The sequence below is a fragment of the Pyxicephalus adspersus genome, chromosome 7 (assembly GCF_032062135.1).
Source record: "Pyxicephalus adspersus chromosome 7, UCB_Pads_2.0, whole genome shotgun sequence".
NCBI lineage: Eukaryota > Metazoa > Chordata > Amphibia > Anura > Pyxicephalidae > Pyxicephalus > Pyxicephalus adspersus.
This window is the reverse complement of record NC_092864.1, coordinates 67,494,568-67,517,263: the sequence shown is the minus strand read 5'-3', so window position 1 is coordinate 67,517,263 and position 22,696 is coordinate 67,494,568. Positions and strand designations below refer to the sequence as shown.

At 35.6% G+C, this 22,696-nt stretch overlaps 1 protein-coding gene across 2 annotated transcripts in view; it reads right to left on the bottom strand.

Annotated features, from left to right (window-relative positions):
- TMEFF2 (transmembrane protein with EGF like and two follistatin like domains 2) overlaps positions 1-22,696 on the bottom strand; it is a 284,713-nt gene that overhangs the window by 112,606 nt on the left and 149,411 nt on the right. For both annotated transcript variants that reach the window (XM_072418852.1, XM_072418853.1), the window contains exon 5: positions 19,754-19,850. In XM_072418852.1, the coding sequence (XP_072274953.1) occupies positions 19,754-19,850 (97 nt within the window). The remainder of the gene's footprint in view (positions 1-19,753; positions 19,851-22,696) is intronic.

Below are 22,696 nucleotides of genomic sequence, written 5' to 3'. Positions count from 1 at the left end.
TTGTGTGTACGGTTGTTCAGTGATCGTGGATGGTTCTGCGATACACTTTGTCGGGTACATATCCCTTCCTGCCAATCATATCTATTGTGTGTACATTATTGGTGGATTATATTTGATCCATCGTACTTTTAAAGCATATACAGAATTGTGCACTATAGGATTGTTTAAAATAATCACGAATAATCGTAGATCTGTGGTTTGTTGTTTGTTTTCTAATGACAATTATTGCACGTGTGTACATAGCCCTAGTGTTTTCATTGTATGTAAATATTTGATTTTCTATTTACCTAGGACAACTTTTTGAGTGGCACAGGAACCATTCCAGTACAGTATTTGGCACACAAACATCTATGCAATGGAAAACAAGATAATGGTAGTAAAGTGCAAAAAGCAATAACACATCAAAAGGTGAGGCCTCCCCTTTTAATGTGTTATTGTTTATTGCACTTTACTACCATTATCTTGTTTCCTATTGCATACATGCTTGTGTGCAAAATACATATTTATAATCTTTGCCATTGAAAACCTCAGTCTTTTTCTGCTTTGGTACTTTGCTCATCCGATTATTAAATTGAATGCAAGTTTCTATTATACTTCCACAGAAACCACAGCCTTGTTTACTTTCAACATACACTTTTTAGATTTTTAAAAATTACACTTGCACTATAGAGTATATTTGCTTATTTGTCTATATTAATGAAACATGTGTGTCCATATTTTTACTTCTGTCTTGTCTAAGGTTATGGAATTATCTGATATACCAAAACAATTTCATATTGTATAGTCTGTGATGTTTACTGCTTTCTTCTGATAAATAATGAAAAATACATGACTTATGTTCTTTATTATTTTTTAACCATATTTATCCAATATGTATCTGTGCATAGTAATAATTTTCTGCCTGATTAGCATCAGAAAAAGGGTCCTCCAAGCAAATTTCGATACCAGACCGTATTTTACAAACATTTTATCTATGTTTCCACACATATTTTCTATATTTGAATGTTTATACAGTTTTCTCCTTTTCATATTTATGATGCTATTTACATGGTAATATTTTGAATAAAGGTGTCTGTGTATTCTTATAATTTGTAAACCGGGAATTATTGTCGACTAGTATTGCTTTCCTGGAGCCTGTCCATGAATGATTATGATGACACCAAATAATATGTATAGTAAGTATTGTTCCTTTACAAACAATGCAAGTGTACAAAAAGTACAATAATACATTGTTTCTTTTATATTGAACAGCTCTAGATTTTTATTTGGGACATTTTACAATGCACGATTTTAAATGATGGACATTGTCAGTTCAATTATATTTAATTACGTACCAAACAAATGGGTCAGTGCATATTTACTTTGCAATATTTTGATAGATTTGTGCAATGAAAAATGAATCCTTACTAAACATAAATAACTGAGGTAATTTTATGTCATAACAATTACATGATTTTTGAATTTAGGAAACTATATTAAAACTTTACAGTGAATGTTAGTGGTGTCCTATATGTCCTCGGTTCAACTTAAATATAAACAATTTGTCACTATATTATATTTATCTTATATTTATATTTTATATTTATTTATATTTTATATCTTATATATATTTATATTATATTTGTCACTAAAAACACCCACCCCCGCTCAAGGTCTCTGTCCTGCACGCAAGGGAGCAGGGAAGTCCTGTTTGTATCTGGGAGTCGTCCGTATGTCAGGTCTCCTTAAGCCGGAAAACTACCAGTGTATATATAAATAAATAATAATATTAATAAAATAAATATATATATATATATATATTTGTAAAGCTACCCATACAACCCCATTTTATTCTTGTAACGAGTACTGTTGCCCCCAGGACTTACTGCGCAAAGGTTGCTGTCTGAGGATGGGCTGGCAGGGGACCAGGGGCCCACAAATTAAGCAGTACAAGAACTACAAGGCAAATCCAGAGTACAATTTAAAGTCACACAAGGGAGATCAGTCCACCAAATGAGGTACAGAGGGAGTAGTACAAGTAAAGTCGGGGTCACAGGCTGAGATCAGTCCAGGCTGCATATATTCGATAGGTGAGGAGCAGCAAAAAAAACCAATGTTGTAGTGTTTAGCCCAGCTAAACACTACAACAGGCATGCATCACAGGGAGCAGAGAGGCTACAAAGCCCCAGAAGCCAATGGCAGCACAGGAGCACTAATCCTCTCCTGAAATCCTCTTCAGCTGTGCACAGCCTCAGTGTGTGCTGGGGATGCAGAAAAAAATACATTTCAGGCTGCCCAGCTAAAATAAAACAGAAGATGCTGCTATTTCCTTGCTGCTGCAAGTGTCACCTCTGGACAGGATAAATGGAAAGAGAGACAGCGGTGGTGCACAGCACAGGATTGCTGACCCCATAAGCATCTCCTAACAATTCCACTATCATTTTTTTTAAACATATGAAAATGGATATTTGTAAAACACTCTTCACTCAACATTTTTTGAAAAATTAAAAACATAAAAGGCAGTACAATGTAGAATTCTAATTCTGAGATACTAAGCATACATACAAAGACATACCTAAAGTAGCAAAAATATTCTTTGATAAATGAAACTAATAAGCCTTGAAAATTGTAATCTGACTAAAGTAAGCTCATATTTTCACAGTTCCATACACATTAATAACTTTAATCACATTTAAATCACATTTGTTTAATTAGATTACATACTATGTGGTTTTCAGAGGACTGCATTAAATTAACTGTGAACAATATATAATAACAGTCTATAAATACCAAAGAGGTTTTCTTTTATATAATTACAGCTGCCACAAAGTACATATGCCCTGCAGTATTTGGGGAATATGGAAATTACTGGATATATAACAACAAGACTAGTTTCACATACAATGAAGGTTACATGTTTTACTGGTAAGATATCTAATTAGCCAGGACTAATGTTGTTCATGTAAATTAATAACATCAGAAAAAACTCTAAAAATGTGAAATGCAAAAACATTATTAATCTTCTATTGTGTGATTAAATCTACAGCTCCTCTTCCATAAAGTAAAAATATATCATTGTATAACTCATATAAATCATTGTCATATGGGGGCTGGTGTTTTCTATCTCCATCTGGAAATGTAAGTTCTTATTTAAGTATTGTTTCTGGCTCTGACTCAAGGGGCGGTGTTTATAATCTATTCCCCTGAGAATTCACTGGAAATTCGCTGGCAGATGGTCGAATCTCTCTACACTTCTCATTTTACTTCCAATTAAAACAATGACTTGTTCAGCCACCTTGTGGAAGATTTCAAAATTTAACAGCTGTCAATAGTATATGGTATCTTAATAAATTAATATTATGAACAGATCTAAAGTTAATTGACGTTGAAATTATTTTTTAAATAGAGCCCAAAGTGTTGAAGTTTGAGGGCCTGGTTTATTATAAGCTCTCCAAGGCTGGAGACAATACACTTTCATCAGTGAAGCTGGGTGATCCAGATAACCTGGAATGGATCTGGTCCAGGAATGAAAACATTTGCTAATAAATAGCAAATAATTTTGAAGAACTCAAATCCATGTTTGTTGGATAAGCCAGCTTCACTGATGAAAGTGTATCATCTCCAGCCTTGGGGGGCTTTAATAAATCAGGCCCGTAGTATCAGCATGGCTAGAAAACTGGTAAAATAATGGCAACCCCTGTATAAATTTATATTACACATTGTCATTATATTGCTTCATAATCCAAGAAAACTTCTATCCTTCTTTATATAAAATGAAATAAATATATTATGTTGTTACTTATTATAAATTTGCAAGTAATTCCAGGAGCTCTTTACTCAGCTCTGTTTAAATGATGAGCAAATTAATTTACTAGCATTTAGGGAAGGAGGTTTGTCAAGATAAATTAATTTATTTCTTGCTATTCTACATCAGTATCTTCATTACAATTAAACTGCATATTTTATTTACTTATTACTTATTTACTTCTAAGTAATAAAACAGTAAAAACTGGAAGAAACAGCTGCTTTTCATCTATAGGTGTGCTGGCCTGTCTAATACCATGAATTGCAATAAACAAACTTTTTCAATCTGACTTTTCATCCAAACTGCTCATATGCAACTTTTGTTGCCCCAAACTAATAACCATTTCTGCAACCATTTATTAAAATATTAAAATTGTTAAGTTGCAATCAAAACACAAAAATGTCTAAAAAAGTAATCTGAATATAAGAATATATAAAATGATTGCATATATTATTCTATATAGTACTTTGATATCCTCTGAATACAAATCAATATGTGTAACTATTTCCCATACTGGAGTAATACACGCATTTTATGGTATAAACTATTTTTACATATTTCTAATGGTGTATGTATTTTACATCTGCTTTATCAGAAAAACAAAAAACAGAAAAAAGAAAAACCCAGTTATAAACTAGACAGTCACAGTAATTGTCTATTTTACAGTTTTGTTGAATCCATTCCACAGACAGTTAAAATGCAAGTTAAGCACTCTCTCTATATATATATATAGGTCTATAGGTTTAGGAAATTCAATCTGTAAATGGATAGAGAACTGGCTTAACCGCCTGGGCGTTTCACTGATGTCTAGATTTCTGTACCAAAAGCGTTACACTGTTTTTCATGAATTTTTTTTTTTAAATTGTAGACCTGTAAGTTACAGAAATATGTCCGAAAGAGTGTCTAGTAGATATATATATGATATATATATGAATATAAAAAACGTTTGAACACACAATCATGTAAAAAAAAAATTTACTTTTAATAAATTAAATAAAAAACACAAAAATCAGCTTAAACAAGAATATATAAATAAATCAAAAATACTGAAAATGCAATAATTTGGTATACAAGTATATAGTAATATATTTTTCTAAAACACCTCCCTAGTGTCCGTCACATACCTATAGACAAAACCACATAAATCAATTTTGTATTATTTTGTATTGGATTGGATACAGGACTTTGTATTTAACCCAATACAAAATACTTGAATTTCCCGCTACGACCCCCATCGACACGCACAGACATCATCAGGAATCGCCGAGGGACGCGTACCCGAAGGTCGGGTGTTCTAATTCTTTCCGAACTTCCGTACTTCCATGCAAAAAGTGTTACATTTTTTGCATGGAAATTTATTTTAGATTGTAGGCTATAATTCACCAAGAGAGTGCAGAGAAGGACAACTAAACTAATAAAAGGAATGGAGGAGCTCAGCTATGAGGAGAGATTAGCTGAACTGAATCTATTCTCCCTGAAGAGACGTATAAGGGGGGATATGACATATAAACGGTCCTGATCCAGCACATTCAGCTGGACTACATGTATATCTACACAGCACAAAACACATAAATCCAATAACCAAGGAATGTGACACAGCATACATCATGGATTGTCCAAGGCCAAGAGGTGTGAAATATGTTGAAATAGGCTGCATAGGTGTTAGAACTTTGAATTACATTGCTGAAAGTGTGAACTGATGTTAAAAGGCCATGATAGAAATGTTAAAATGGCATTATACACGGAAGACAAACAGTGATGAAGGTCCCCATCCCTGTTCCAATGGTTGTTCTAATTTGAGGTATATAGCCTCATTCCTCTTGTAAACCAGTTGTCCTCTCTATCCAAAATTTGTACCTCACTGATTTGGAAAGAATGTCCCTTTTCTTAAAGTAAAAATAACAGAGACTGTTGATCCAGGGAACATCCGATTGTCTCACAGGATCTGGAAGGATTTTCCTGCTGGAACAAATTGTACCAGGCTTTTTTGCTTTTTCTGGGTGAACTATATGTCCATAGGATTTTATATCTGGGATATGTTTATTTCCCTAGTGGTTGAACTTGATGAATTTATGTCTTTTTTTAACCTAACTGATGTGTAACTATCCAATACCAATGTTTCTCAACTAGGTTTTCCCCAGACGTTGCTAGGGGTTCAATCAGCAATGAGAAATTTGTGCCTTTTATGTCAGTTTAGTAGATACCAATATTCTTTTTGGCTATCTATAAGGGTGATATATATCCACTGGCCAGCAATGTAGATAGCATTCTTTCAACCAACCACCATACTAAAATATTGCTTCCACTGCTAATATATATAGCTGCGGATATAGCATTGGTCCATAAAATGTAGCAGGGGTTCCCTGAACATTAGTTCAAGGGGTTCACCAAGTTAAATAAAGGTCAAAAAACACTGTCCTATACTATGTAATATAAACCATGTTACACCTTACTTTTTAGGTTTTAAAAGATATTCAGTCATATTCCATATTGTCTCATATAAAATAGGCAAGTCAAAATGATCTACCAACAATAAAAACTTGGACTTAATAAATCTTGTGTGCTGTGAAGTTTATTTTGAAAGACAGGGCTCCGTAATCCACCTGTTGGACACCCCTGATCTAGCACATTCAGCTGGACTACATGTATGTCCACACAGCACAAAACACATAAATCCAATAACCATGTAATGTGGCACAGCAAACATCATGGATTGTCCAAGGCCAAGAGGTGTGAAATATGTTGAAATAGGCTGCATAGGTGTTAGAACTTTGAATTACATTGCTGAAAGTGCGAATTGATGTTAAAAGGCCATGATAGAAATGTTAAAATGGCATTATACACGGAAGACAAACAGTGATGAAGGTCCCCATCCCTGTTCAGATGGTGGTTTTAATTTGAGGTATATAGCCTCATTCCTCTTGTAAACCAGTTGTCCTCTCTATCCAAAATTTGTACCTCACTGATTTGGAAAGAATGTCCCTTTTCCTTTACATGTAGGAACACTGTTGAATTTTGTTCTGGTCAATTTGCCATCCTATGTTGAGTCATTCAATTTTTTAAGGTTGTTTTGTTTTCTTGTTGTACAGGTCTTTGTGTTCCTCACTACACTGTATTGCATATTGCAGTTTACTCTTCATGTGTATGGGTGTTGGGTCTGTCTCTGTGTATTGCTGGGCTAAAGGAAGCAGAGATGTGATGTTCGGTAAACGTTTTTCTGACACTCCAGCCACATACAGGGTCACTATATTACACCGTGTTTTCTGCTTGCCTCCGGTCATAGTCCATAATTTTTGCTTGACTTTGTGGATGTTTAAGCTAAAGCTCAGTCTAGGCAGACAGAATATTTCAAACATTCCTAAAATGTCTGTGCTCTTTGTCTTTAGACTCTGTCGTTACTATCTCAGCTCGATGTTGCATGTATCATGCAGTCTTAAAAGGGATAATTTGTTATTCTTTGTGCCTTTGTATATTCTTTCCACTGAGCTTTTTGTATTTTAGTGTATTGTTAGTCATCAAAGGGTCACTTGTGTGTGACCTGGGACCAACTTTAGGTGACCCGTTAAAAGCGTCCGTTTTTGCAACACACTGACATAGATTGAATATGTGCAGATATATCCCAAACTTCTCAATCAAACATTTTTAAAATAGTCACTTTACAGGAGTTCCATATACACATGAGAGTTCAATAATCAAGATATATGTTTTAAAACATTTAGGCCACATTCAGTCTGTTATGGTATAATATCACATTTAACACGTGGTATGTTGCATATAAAACCATGTTACGGTAAAGCAACCCATTCATTTTGAATTGGGGGCCAACACAACCACATCTAATATTTATTGTGCCTCCACCATTTTCCAATTTAAAACAGTGCACAGATGGCTTCATTTAAAAGATATAGTACAACTGTTTCTGTACCACCTTGACATGCTTTGTCCCCAAAAACACTGAAAATTAATTCTCTTATAGTAACTTGTCACTGGACAAATATTTGTGGCTTAGCGTTATCCCATGATTACTTTAGCATTGCAATTAGTTTATGTACATATATGTTGGATATATCTCCTGAGACTCATCTAATTTTTTAGAGGCAGTCACTGCTTTTTTACATCAAGTGCTCGTTATTTGATTAAGAGTCATAATTAGCGTTGAAGTTCTGATTTGGGCTGATTGTAAATAAGCCAGAACTTGTGATATTCAGATATTCTGTTAGAACCAGACATCACAATGTTAGAGCTACCATCGGTTTAACCCTCAATGCCTGCAGCATTGCCCACTGTGTATGATCACTTTCTATTGCTACTAAATTGAATAATTAGTAGCAGTAGCCTTTGCACCCACTGTACAGGAAGCCCATAAAGATGGCAGTCATTAGCTAGTGGTCTTCAGGAGAAAGGGCCACCCCTGATACCAATATCCCATAGCTAAGTGTAGTAAATAATACAGACTGCCCACTGTATACATTTTAAAAAGTTTGCAAATGTACGGGGAAGATAAACATTGGTAAACATTAGTATCTATTTGGCTAGACACAGTCATAAAATTATATATATATATATATATATATATATATATATATCTTAAATACACAATACTTCAAGGTATGAGAATAGGACAAGTGTCACTGTCATAGGAGGAAACTATTCATGGATGGCAAGAGACAAAGGTATTCAGACATATTCTTTTTTTGCTGCACCATAATATATCATACTGTATGTACATAATAAAAAATGTCCTCTGAGTCCATTTGCTTTAATGAATTTGTATCCAGCAGGTTTTCTTTTCCAAATATATTTGTTAGAAACTGTCAATGAACTGGGTGGTGAAAGGTACATTTCTACTTGAGCTTTGGAGCAAAGGGAACTATCTTCATTAAAGTGGATTTAGACTCGGGAAACCCTTTGCTTCAAACAACACAACCATGCATCATACTGGCGAAAGTTCTGTCAGACCTGCCCAATGATGTAATGTTAATGTAATGCAGTGATCAGAATAGGTGCCTATGTACACATGTGCTGCTGAAGGTATATGTTTATTTATTGCTTTGTCAAATTTAGGGCAATGTGGCATGTTTATTTTAATTACAACCCAACCAGCTACTCATACTCACTTTTTCTTTTTTCCTTTACCATGTTGTTTACCATTTTGTAGAAGTGAGGAAAAATGATTGGTACTTTTTGATATAGCGGGCACGTGACTTTCACCCCTTCCTTCTAAATAGCAGTGTTGGTTCTTGGGGACTGGATGCTTACGTACCTGGTACAGTCACATGGGTGAGGGGAGTTTTGGAGATATTGTTCAGTTAGTTTGGCCATTAGAATGTGCTGATATATTCAGATTATGTATTTCTATTTAATTTATACCCATTTATATTTTGTGTATATATGTAAATATGTATATATGCTTTTATGAAAATTATTGATGTTAGTTGTTAGTAAGCTTTTAACAATAAACAAATATATATAGTTGGAATATAGTTAGCCCTGTATTTGTTTAAGCTTAGGACCTGGAGGGTTCACAGGGCTTCCACTCTTCATTTCCAGAAGCCACATGGATGGAGTGGGGAAATGGCTTTTGGGGCCATGATTTAATAAAAAAATGCATGAGCAAATCAGAGGATAACTAAAAGTGGAAGAAAACAAAAAAAAACACACTCACCTTTGTGAATATGTTGATGCCTCCAGGCATTTCTTGAATCGGGTGCCAGTATCCTCCTTCATCCCAATGCGGAGAAAACTCCGTGCACCATCATCTTCTTTCCCATTCTTACGTTTCTGCCTATGTCACCTGATCTCACACTGCGCAGGCACAAGAACAGGTTACATAGATGGGAAAAAAATACCCCACTGTGCATGCATGAGATCAGTATTTTTTTTTACCCCATTTAAGATAAAGCTCTTTCTGCGGAGATGGAGCAGCCAGAAACCTCCTGGGATGCATGACGTAGGTATCCCGGGAGGCTCTGCGTTCCCAGTCGGTCTTGATCGCCCAGGGGAAGGGGCTTTACCTTTTTTTGGTTTTAAACCCCCTCCCTAAAAAAAAGAAGGTAATGTCCACCTTAAAAAAAACGTTTGTTCAGCCTTTATTGTAAGGTAAACATTTTAGTTTAGGTCCGCTTTAAGAAATAATCCCGCTTTCATGTCTAGTCCTAATACTGCATTACCTAGTCAGCACAGCATTTAGGTGGTTGTTAGAGGATGATCTGAACATAATGCAAACCTCTAATACAAGTTCTAGTTATCTATAGAAACTGCAAAAAAAATACTCAGTGTAGGTACTGTCCTACACACTGCTCATTGGGATTTTAATGTAGCTGTCCCTGTTCTTTAATACTGTTCTATTAATATCCAGACACTTCTATATGTATTCTTGCTCTGACAATGGAAAGATAATAATAGAGTTACCTGCTTAATCAATTAACACTGTGGTACTTAACCTACAATCCTCCATTATTCTTTAAATTCTCCTTTCATGTTAGCAGAGATAAATTCACCTTTTATTCTGTCCTTTCATCAGTAGTGATTTTCAAGGACATGTCTATGTGCATCTTAATTCATATGTAGAAGTATGGTCTGGAGCCCAGAAGATGTCAAATTGCCCTCAGGAAAACGAGCCTACAATTGGATTTCTATATTTTTCACAAATTGCTTTTCACAGCAGCAGAAAAACAAAAAAAAGAAAACACCTAAACAATCAATGGTAATCAAGTGAAAAGTGAAAAGTATCATTGCTGAGAACATCTTGTCTTTTAGATGTTACAAAATATTAGATTAGTATTGTTTATTCCTTCCACTATAACCTACACATTTAAATTGAGTTTAGCTTCTTAACTTTTGTTTATTATGATTTTGATTTTAAAATTGTTGCAGGTAAATAGGATGTACAAAATGCTTCTAACATTTTATAATTGTATAGGCCATATGCCAGTATGGTCTTCATAAAATTGTTCTACAAAATGTGTCAATAACTTAGTAATAGCTTTAAATCTATGTTTATTAAGACAGACCTTTCTAAATGAATTTGACTACTAATGTATCCTAACATGCACAAAAATCACAGGTCCCCATTGTGTGTTGTGGTGCACTGCGAGGCTGTGCGTAACATTAGTGTGTTGGGTTTCTATTCAAAAGCAATGTCACTGCAGTGCAACAACACATTATGCATAGATCTAAAATTAATATAACAGATCAAATCAATAGAAATCCTACCAATATATAACCAGTTCCATGCTCATCAATATGATAACATGGTATGGTAAATTTAGTCCTTTACACTCAAAACTGTTTATCTATTTATTAAGCTTACTTTTTAAATAGGAGACAAAACTGTGGCACACAATGAATTTGTAATATGTCTCTCCTAATAGAGTTTTGAAACTTTTAACTATATACTAATGGGCAGGACTGTATTAATAGCACATCCATGTGACAATTAACTGCCGACTATTAGAAGCAAAAATTTACAAAGAAAATCAAGATTGAATTGAAAGTTGATTTCTGGGCACCCCCTTCCCCCCAGTAATGCTTATTCGTAAAAAAAATCCATGGTCCTAAAATCCTGAATACATGTTGCCTAAATACCAATAGACATTCCAGCTTATAAATGCTGATCAGCCACTTATCAGCTCTCCTCTCTAAGAATTGATTACAATGAAGGGAGAAAAGCTAGTGGCTGAACAATTGGAGTGAAGGGGAGTGGGTAAATAGAGTCTTTCAGCTGTATACACTGCACAAATATGCTTCAGGCCTTCTACTCATACAAAAAATGACTATACAGCAAGTTAACTGTGTATACATAAACTTTGGAAACAAAGGAACACTTTTTAAAGCAGAGAAGACAGACAGTACTTTATCTGAGCCTGAATTAAATAATAACATAATAAAACATAAACACCATCTTCCGGAATATTCCATGTACATACCAGCTTATAAAGTCCAGCAGTCAGGACTATGTAATGTACATGAGTGTAGGGGTCAGGATTATACCATACAACGTAGCATACAAGGCGCAATGGTCAGGAGTATGTAACATACAACACAGCAAATACGTGAATTGGTGAAGACTATGAGGTTAATTTACAAAATTACCCTCCAGGCAAATAATACAATTTAACAAATTGAAATGTCCCTCTCTAAGCACTAATTCACCCAGCTTAGTGAATGTGGCTAATATACACATATAAAAAAATACCCCAAATACGTGGAAGTGTAAAAAACAGGAAGAAAAGATTTTTGCTTGCACATGATTGGATGGTTGAAGCCAGTCAAGCTTCATCTTAGTCACTAAGTCTAAGTAAATTATTTATTGCTAAGTAAAGTACTTAAACTCATTTAGCAAATTAGCCCAAATTTACGAAACCCAAACATAACATATAGCGTACCATGGTCAGAACAATGTAGCGTACAGTTTAGTGCAGCGGTCGCCAACCGGTGGTCCGTGAGAAACTTTTGGGGGTCCTGGCTTTGGCCAGTGCACCCCTGAGTGGGGTCAGGAGAAGGACCCAACTGGGGGGGGCGCCCCGGCCAGAGCCACAGACCAGTACCCCCGTACAGTTCCCAGGCTCGGGGAAGTGGGCGGGCTGTGTCCCTGGGCATAATCTGCCCACTCTCCTATTGCAAGCTCAGATCTGCAATGGGAGAGAGAGAGGTTATGTCATAATGACGTCACTTTGAGGGATGTTTCTCCCCCTTTGAGTGACATCCAGCTCCCCGATGATTTTGGACAGCAAACTGTATAGAAGCTGTGTCAAATGCTAGAACACAGGCTTAACATCTGTTACTAGTGAACTTGCATCAATTGGTAATTATTTGGTGCAAGGTCTTCTAATTGTGAAGGCCTAATGCATCCCCCAGTAATAATAAAGCAAGATACCATCAAAAAAACCCAAAACCTGTTAAATGGGGTTCATGTGGCATTTTTTTTAAAAACCATGGGCTTGAAAACACATTTATTATAAAAATAAAAAGAAAATTTATTAGATTTTTTAATATTTCAAGCATTATCAAGGAAATCCTTTTCAGTCAAGCTAATGATTTTAAAATCCATCATATTCTTTGTAGAGTAGAGAAAGTATTCTATACAAGCACCAGAATGTAACAAAGAAAATTACGGCTGCTAAAAATGAATACTTTTCAAAGCACACCCTTCAGATTTAGAAAAAATGACTGTCTGAACCTTTTGTGTTTATAAACTATAACCAACAGAGTCTGACAATATATACTAATAGACTTGTACTTAGAAAAAGCGCTGTAAAACATATTGAGCCTTATGAAACTAGTAACTGCTTGTAAATAGGCTTGCTGATTTTTTTCTTTATTTATTGATTTTAACATTGTCATTAACTGAGAAAAATTCTGTGTTTACTTGGTACACAGCTCTCAATGGAAGGCAAAGTGTGACCTACAGGTACCGTTTGGTTAAAATAGAAACAAGTAGGAAAGACTGAATCAACACAATCCCTCTTAAAAAAAAATAGTAATAAATCAATTCTTTACTATTTCTGACATTTCCCAACCAAAGCCGTTATGGCAACACAATCTCATTTAAAGCCCCAGTCCATTCCTCTTAATAAATCCTATTCAGTTTATCAAAACGGTATACAGTGGTAATTGACGATTTCTGATGGCTCCAAGGTTTCCAATTCATTCAATTTTGTTTAACTGACAAAACTTGAAACCTTTTTTATTAGAAAATAAATGTTATGACTTGAAGCTTTATAAAAAATTGGATTAAAACTAAACAATCAACCTTTAGGAAAAACAGACAATTTTTAAACAGCATATGCAATGTCTTTCCATTGTGAGTGCCTTGTTGCTTTACTCTATACTAGTTTTATTTTAAGTAATGGCTTGGATTTCTATCCATCAGCATTAGGAAGTGGGACAATCTGGGATGGAAAAAGATGCAGCATGTTGTGCATTGACATGGTCCAATACACTTGAGGATACCTACGGTATACAAAACACACATATGCTGCACAGTACTTATACCTACAATGTAACTCCTAATCACTGTACCACAATCAAAAGTTTTTCCAATCAAAAGTTTATCAAAAGTTTTCCAGACTTTTAATAACCTGCAACATAGTTAGACAGAGAGATAATACTTTATCATCAAATGATACTAGTTAAGACAATAAACATTTTAGGATTATGCTATACAGCTCTCAGCAATACAATTTACAGAGTGCAGTGGTCAGCAATAGGTGATCAGTGGGTGTAAAAGTCTGGTGTCAGTAATCATTAGGAGAAAAAATGACGGGTATTGGTGGTCACAGGGAGAAAAAAATACCCTGTTGTCAATAGAGAAAAATTATTTAAAAACACTGAACACTGCATTTTTTCCATATTGACAATTGGGCATTTCTGCTCACAGTTTTTCAGTGATTAACACTAAAAGTGGATGAGAATAGCACTCTGAGGGAAACACTAAAAGGCTTTCAGTGCTCTCTCCATATAACTCAACTGCTTTTTGTGCTTCCTCCATACTCCTGCACTCATTTACCTATTGTGATATATACAAACCCGAGGAGAGGGGGGTGCAGTCGGTCCATCACTCTGGGGTCTATGAAGCTCAAGGGAGCCCATGAAGCCCAACACGTCCCATAATTTTTATTAAAATTTCAACATTTATTTAATTTTCATTGTATTGTGTATTTTTAATTTTATTTAAATGTTTTATTATATTGAGAACTGTCACGTACAAGATCGCGAAGCAATAGAGGGCCGCGACAATGACAAAATACTTTTGAGTGACATAATATGGTGCATTCAAGATTCAATAAACAAAAACGTGTAAAAGTGACTATCAAAGAATGTTCTCAAGTGTTCATTCCTAGCTTCAAACTTATTGCTCAGATTACTTCTCCTTGCTTTCTCGCCTAGGCAAGAGGAAGAAGAAAACGGGACACGAGCCTCACTGATTCATGGTGGACTGCAACGAAGACTTTACAGGACAGCGAAGGAAGAAATAATTCCACAGGTAAAGTTCCCAGTAAATGGTGTAATTGTAGCATAAAGGACCCACTGACATTGCGTGCCTTTTTGTCTATGTTATCGAGAGATTTGAGACTATAAACAGCTTGATGGCTAGGGATCTTTATTATTACATTTATACCTATACATACTTATCTAAATGTATCAATGTAATTTATGATTGATAGAAATAAATAAATATATTATACACACATACATATCTGTAGAATTTTGCATAAGGGCCCACACCTTCTTTGTACCGGGGCCCGGATTTTCTCTCGGTGGTTCTGGATTTATATCTTATATGCTCTTCCCATATTGCTCCTATCAACCCTCAGTGAAGGCGTCCCCCCTCTTATTCTTCATGCAATTACTCTTTTCACTTGAAGTTGGTACCAGCCCCTAGCCACCTGCCCAAGTGAATATGTGCCATATGTGGCAGAGGTCACAGACATCATGAGCTTGCGAGCTACAAGGCATTTGCAGCATGGGAAAAGGGAAAAGGAGCAATTGCTTCCTTCCGACATCCCTCCTGCGTTCCAACATTAGACTGGGGCCACAGGCACTGGAAAAGAACATCAAGGTTTGCCAAGCACTCCAATGCACTGTATTCCAGGGGATTGTTTTTATGGGCACTTGTCCCACTCTAGGGCTGTTGCAAAAAACACAGATTTTTACAAACTGTATGTAAATTAATAGGGGGTTAGCAAACTTGGTTGGCTCTCCCCAATGTTTCAGTATGTTCCAACATCGACTTCAGGAGAATGCACAAACTTCTTGGGTAAATTTCTTAAAGGCAGAAAGGGAAGGGCAGATTGAATAGCTGTTTTGTTTGTTTGTCCTGTGTGAGACTTTTTCTTGGGTTATCCCTATCAACTGTATCAAGTCTGACTAGCCTCAAGCTGTCCAACCCATACTAAAGTATTGGCACTGGGTTTTTCAGCTAATGAGTACACCCTCCAGTTGTTTGACTGCAGGTTACATGGCATTCCATGACAATTTAGCAACAATATGAAGTTTAGCTAGAGCAATGCAAATGAAATAAGTGGACTACATAGATATACACGCAGTCATAAATCATAGATATATAGTTATGTTAGCACACCAAAGAAAACTATGATGCAAAAGATATTTTGTATTAAGTATCAATGCAGCAAACTGTAAACAGTAGTAAGATAATCAGTGCTTTAAAAAGTACAAAATAATAATGTACAAAGTAAATAAAGTAATATCACATGTGAGGATCTGATCATCATACACCACAAAAATAAGCCTGACTTCAGATAAAATCATATGCTCGGTACTATTACTAACATTACTTTAATACCATTATATTACTTTAATCACAGAAACAAATACTTGTTCTTGCATTTACAATAAAGGAAACTTTAGGAGATGAGACATGAGGAATGAGAGTTTTTTTTTTCACGAAGAACCAAAAAAGTTTTTATGATCCCGGTAGTTCAAGTGAAGGAAAATATGGGATATGGAACCAATGGTGCAGCCAGCCCTTTTTCTATTTATGTTAATGTTAATCCTAACCCTATAAAAATTTATTAAAGCTTTCTTCACTTTACATGTGGTGTCTGCAATTTTTTCAGTTTTTAAGGCTTTACATTTTTCTGCAAAGTACATTGCTCTTAGATTTTCCTGAACACTTCTCATGTAATGGAAAGAGGGAACGGTGTTTGTTGTCTAAATTGTTGGAGTGACTTAGCGTGACAGTTCTGCAGTGGGAGAATAAGGGGAGGGGGGGTGAAATTAGAAAAAAAACTACCATATTCACGACCATTCCATTTTTGTTTTGGGATTTAAATGCATTTTACATTTTGTATACTTCTTAAAAATTGTTTAAATGTTTTTGATTGTTCTCTTCATTTTAAAGTTACCAGTACTAATTTCAGAATTAAAATGTTCTGGTATATCTAAAATGTTTATAAATGGTATTCATTCTCACTGATATCAGCTCAGCAAGAGCTTAGAAAATAGAAACTGCTGTTATCATAAGTGGCCTCCCGAAGGCAAAGCTAGGCTGAAGCAATCCTTCAATAAAGTTGATTTGTCATAACTTCTTGGAAATGCTGCTTTTACTAATTTTGTGTGCAGCCTCATTAAAATCAGTAATAGGTTGGCTCTGGGCTGCACCATGGGTTCAACCATTTGTTTCATATTTTTGTATACTTTATGTTCTGTAGGTCCTGCTTGGTGGTGAATACTTCATCTTATAAATGGTATACTTATACCACACATGCACTCTTACCGTGCAGGTGACTGCTGTAAAAATGCAGTAAAATGAATGTTAAAACTGAACATTTTTACAGTGCTATATTGTAATGAAAATATTACTGCTAAAAAGAAGTAATCTATTGGATCTTTGGGGGAAAATCTGCAACAAGTAATTTCCTTCCGAAAAATAAAGCAGAAAGTAACTGCTGTCACATGACCAAAAGAGCCTCTGCAATGACGGAAAAAATATATAACTGAAGTTGTGAGTACAGATAATAAGAAGGTAGAAATATCTGTGGACTTCACAACTTGAGTTCAGAATCAACCTAACTCTCTCTTTTCAAGCAGCACACAAAGTTAGCAAGCAGCATTTCTTTTAGGTTATGAAAATTCAACTTTATATGTGCTAACATATAATGCCATCTTTTGGGTAAATGAATATAAACTTATTTTCTGAGCGCTGTCTTTTAAGCAGGAGTAAAAATTATGACAATTACCCCTGTTAGTAGTCTAGGACCCTGCATTCCAAGAGGAGGGTCGATATGATTCTGTCCTGTACATTAAAGAAAACATGTACTGAGAAAATACACATGCTGCCATTGTTAAACTTTTCTTTAAACAGCTTCTTTTAGACAGCTCAAGCGTCATCAGGATTTTCCATTCCTCAGCCAATCACAGAGCACTAGAGGTGATGGAGAGCCTTGTTTTCATTTAACCGCTAGTGTCCGCGGATCGCACACTGACAGGAGGATTCCCACGGCTGTGCTCATGAATGAATGCAGCCATAGGAAACATCACAGGATGATTCCCACGGCTGCATTCATTCATAAGCACTGTCGCCGGACTCCTGTGTGCTTGGATAGAGAATCTCTATCCAAGAACACATACTACAGTTCTGGCAGGGCTGTAAGAGCAATCAGGGGAGCGGAGCTGTCATCTCTGCTCCCCTGATTGCCCTTGCAGGTCCCAAAAACTTCGAATTCGACAGCCGAATTCACAAGGTTGTTCTCTCTTACATGTTCGGTAAGCGAGAAAGCCACGATTCGTTGCGAGATCGAATTTAAAAATTTAGCTTGCTCATCCCTAATTCTGACACTGCAGTGTTGATTTAACCACAGTTTCACCATGTTCATTGCCATGGCATGCTGTGTACACCTTCAGAAGGTGGTTCTTCACTTTAATTTCTACTGGTGGGTTTTTTTCTAGCCTAATAAGAGTATGTACCCACTAAAGTTATATTGCTTTCTCCTTTAGTCTGTGTCTGGAGCCACCTCTGGTATATTTTATTAAATATTCAAAAAACAGAAACATTTGCTAATAATAATACATAATGCCAACTTAATTTTCACTCAGTAAACATGCCTCCATGTTATAATACTGGCCATCTTCACATAAGAAGAACAGTGTTCTCCCCAGCCCCATTTAGCCGGGTGCACCAGCCAGCACTTTTCAGCACCCACCTGGATGTTTTTGGGTGGGTACTGATGAGTTGGGTTACAATTCAGGGGCTTCCACCTGCCTACAGCTTCTTTCTAACCAGTTTTAAAAACATTTCTTGGTTGAGCAAAGAAGGGTATTGATAAAAGTGTCAAAACTGGGAGTTTAGAGTATGAAATCCCCTACACCCACAATAAAATATTTTGTAAAAACATCAGAACCACTGTGTTGTTGCAAAGGGATTCTGACAAGCACTGTGAATTATGCACAAAGCCCTTCCAAAAATTGTGGTGATTTGGCAAGTAACCACTTAGACATTTGAAGAACTGAATGCAAACAATTCTCATTTTCAATAATACCGGTGGACATTGCTCATGGTGATTCTTATTCTTAGATTGCTAGGTTTATAATGATCAGGATGGACAGGAAATATTTCATGATTTAGGTTCTGTTCTCTTTAACAATTCACTTTAACATTAAATTCAAGTTTAAAATACGCCAGCAACATTGCATAACATCTTCATTTTGAACAGGTAATAGATTAATCTAAGTACACACAGAACTTCAACAATCCTGAATATTATATACTACCGCACTCTTAGCATTGAGCGTAATAAATATGAGCCCGTCTTCTACCTTGACATCAATCTGGTCCCTGTCCAAAATCAAAATACACTAAACTCAAGGGCATGATGAACAAAATGTTATCACTCATTTCAGTGCTTTAATATTTTATGGCAAACCAAGTTTTTTCAAAAGCAGTACTGAAAAATATTTCAGCCAAATCAATTCATCATAGGAAAATTCTATATTGAATGATGGTTTGCAGAAAACATAGACATTTCTACTGGGTCAAAACTAAGAGGGCTACTGTAGAAAATAAAAAGTTTGAACATAAGCATTAGAAAACAAATGCACTGAATATATGGGTTTTGAAATGTATCCCCTGCCACATATTATATTCCACTTTCTACTATGAAAACTGTATATCTGCCATCCTCCATGTAAATGTCAAACTCAAATACACAATGGGGCAAAATGAAAAATTTGAACAAAGTTGAGGGCCAATCTTGATATTTATTGAAAAAATATCTACAATTGAGGAAGGTCACCAATGACCCTTATGGGTCCTGATTGATGCCCCAGCAAAGCATTCTGGGATTTGCGTATTAGCGGTGCATGCACTGTTTACCGACAGGCCAGCTGTAGTAGACTATTGGTATTTTCTTGCAGTCCAAATATAATTAGAGTGTGGGCCAAATTTGGCCCACGGGCCTGAGTTTGACACCCCTGATGTAACTTGTATTTGATGGTAAAGGCTCTTACCAGACATCCTCAGCATCTTCATCACATTCTGCTCCAAACTGACAAATATCACACGTTGATGTCTCCTTTTGACTGGTCTCCCCGGATCCTTCATTGGCTGTAACAAACAAACATTCATACAGTGAGAACAATACCGCTGAATTGTTGTGAAAGGTAAAATTGTATACAATTCTGGAGAGCTGTAAAAACGAAAACATGCAACATATTCCAAGACACATAGATACTATACAATGCATCAGGTTACAAAAAATGTAATTTATATTATTTCCTTAATATCATATCAAGCTGTACATAAACTGAAATAGCAGGAATGTTATTTACGCCAAAATTTCTCATTTACTGTATATTGGATGCACTGTTTGACCTTTGAAAGAGAGGAATGAAGAATATTATTTTCAAAGTAGTAATCATAAAATCTCTAACCTTTCTAATGCACTTTTATCAGTACATGAAGGTGATGTAACACGATTTGCTTTCTGCACTAGAGAGTTTAGTTTTGCTTTTAAATGAAGGAGTGATTGGCACTGGAAGTTACTTGAACTGAATGTTTTTTGGATTTTTATTTAAAGTCCCTAACAGGCCTAAATATATATATAAAAAAACGTTTAATTGGTTTGTATCAAAAGTACGGACTATTGTTAGCAAAAATCCATAAACAAATTGGATGTAACAAAGTATTTATATACAGATGAGGTTTAAATTACTCCATGTTCGCTTACCTGCTGCACCTGAATCTCATCCTTTTATACCTTTGTACCCAGAGGAACCCTTGAAACATTTTCAGGTCTCAGGGAACCATTTCTTAAATATTATCTACAGTTCGTGGTAAACGGACAATTCCAGTTATAAGTAAAATCTTAAAAAAAAAAAAACATAGTATACATAGAGAATTTACCAGTTATGGTGGATCTTTTTACCACTATCTTGTTCTAAATGAATTTTGGGAAGCAAAAGGATAGGGAAAAGGTGATAAATAACAGTTAGGAACATGCACATGGCTTAGTGCAAGAAGGGATTATGCTTCACTCGAAATTGGGATAAGGCCCAAGAGGCGTCTAGATTCCAAGGATCCTTTTCTACAAAAACAGACTTTATGAAGTGTATTTTCAGTACCACGCATGCTGGAGGTTAGATCCTTCACATGCATTACCCTATAATGCCATTGGGTCTGATTTACGGAATCTCTCCAGAACTGGAGAAGATAGACTATCATGCATGAACCTTGGTGATCCAGAATACATTTTCAGTAAGATCTAGTTATGATGCAGCAGGAAGAAAACTGGATCCTCCAGGACAAGAAAGTATGTAAATGTTTGTGTAATCTTTCAAAGTTCCAAAATGGCTGAATCTGTGGACAGGACCAAAAATTGCGTACCATGGTGCCAATCAGCAACCACCCATTTTTTGAGCACTGCTTCCAGAATTTACTTCTTCTTTTTAAAGCAATCTTAACACCAAAAATTATTTTTGATCTTTGTAAATCACAAAGAGAACATTTGCAAGTTCTAATAACAAGCAAAGCTTTTCCAATCAAAAAGCCCAAACTTTCCATCTTTGGTGGATTCAGTAATCATGCATCATATGTAATAGTAATACTTTACTCAATAAAAGCTTTTAGTAGCTTAGCAAAAATGTTTACTGTTTTACAATGTATACATTTGTTCATATATCCTTTTTACCAAATATGCTGATGGTAGCTCTTTTTCTGCATGAATATAGCTAGGAATGTAAAATCAATCACTATCTTTTATATTTACAAAGCATCTATTATTACAGGACATGTCAAAGAACTCCAGCTTCGATAAAGAACATCCACTTTGAGAGAGGATTCTGCACTTTATTGTAATATATTGTATACTAAACAAATCACCTTCATGCTCGTTTCCATTTGTAAAAATAAACAGATGTCTGCACGGTGATACATATTGGCAATGTGGTTGTTTTTATGATTTACATTGTCCAGAACTGTTTTACGAAAGCTGTTTATCTTGTTTGCTAGTAAAATTGGTTTCTATCATCCTGATTTTGTCAGTTTTATTGACAGAAAGACACTATATAAAAATTGTTGCACCATCCTAACAGACAAAGCTGACTATAGTAAAGTCAGTGTTATCACAAGTCTCGGTCAGCTTAAGGAATCGCATTCATCAACTCAACTGCAAATCAACAATGTATTTTTTTTTTGCCATGTCCAGGAATCTTTTCATTTGTTTCCAAGGCTGTACATAATATTGGCATCTTGTGAGCAAACAGCTTTCAGTACAAAGATTGTTTCCAAGAGTGTTTCATAATAGTGAAGAATTTTGATCCAGACAAAAATGTTTTCTTTAGCATTTAATGTCAATGACACTCACATCTCTACATGTAACCCATTAACAATATTTCTCAGTTTCTGAAGCTGCAGAGCTGATAATATGTAAATTAGCTCCACTAAATTAATCATCCACAATAACTTGTTGTCTACACTTGCCCTCTTTTCTCACCACTCGGAGTGAGTAAGAATCATGCTGTGCCCATACTGGAAGTTCTTGGTTCAGATCTACTCAGCAGCATGCACATGTACATAGTGAGATACATGTCGGCAAGCTTGAACCAGTGGAATTCCATAATTAGATTTTCTCTTAGCAGAACAGCTTGTTGCGTTTTTATCATAGCAGGTTGCAGTATGTTGGCTGAGTTAGGTAAAAATCAAAAAACAAAATTAGGTGTTTTCTAATCACAATTAAAGTATTTGTGTGAATTTGTACTGTGTGTACTTAGCAACTTCCCTGTAGTACACTGAAGGGCATAAATCAGTGGGGAGACAAGAGGTACCGGGCCCTGATCAAAAGGGCTTGACTTCTGCAAAACTGAACCTTTTAGCCATGGGTGAGGGGGGCACCAAGAAGTTTAACCAATACAGGGCCCGGATATTTAACATGACAGCTCTGGTACACAGTGTTA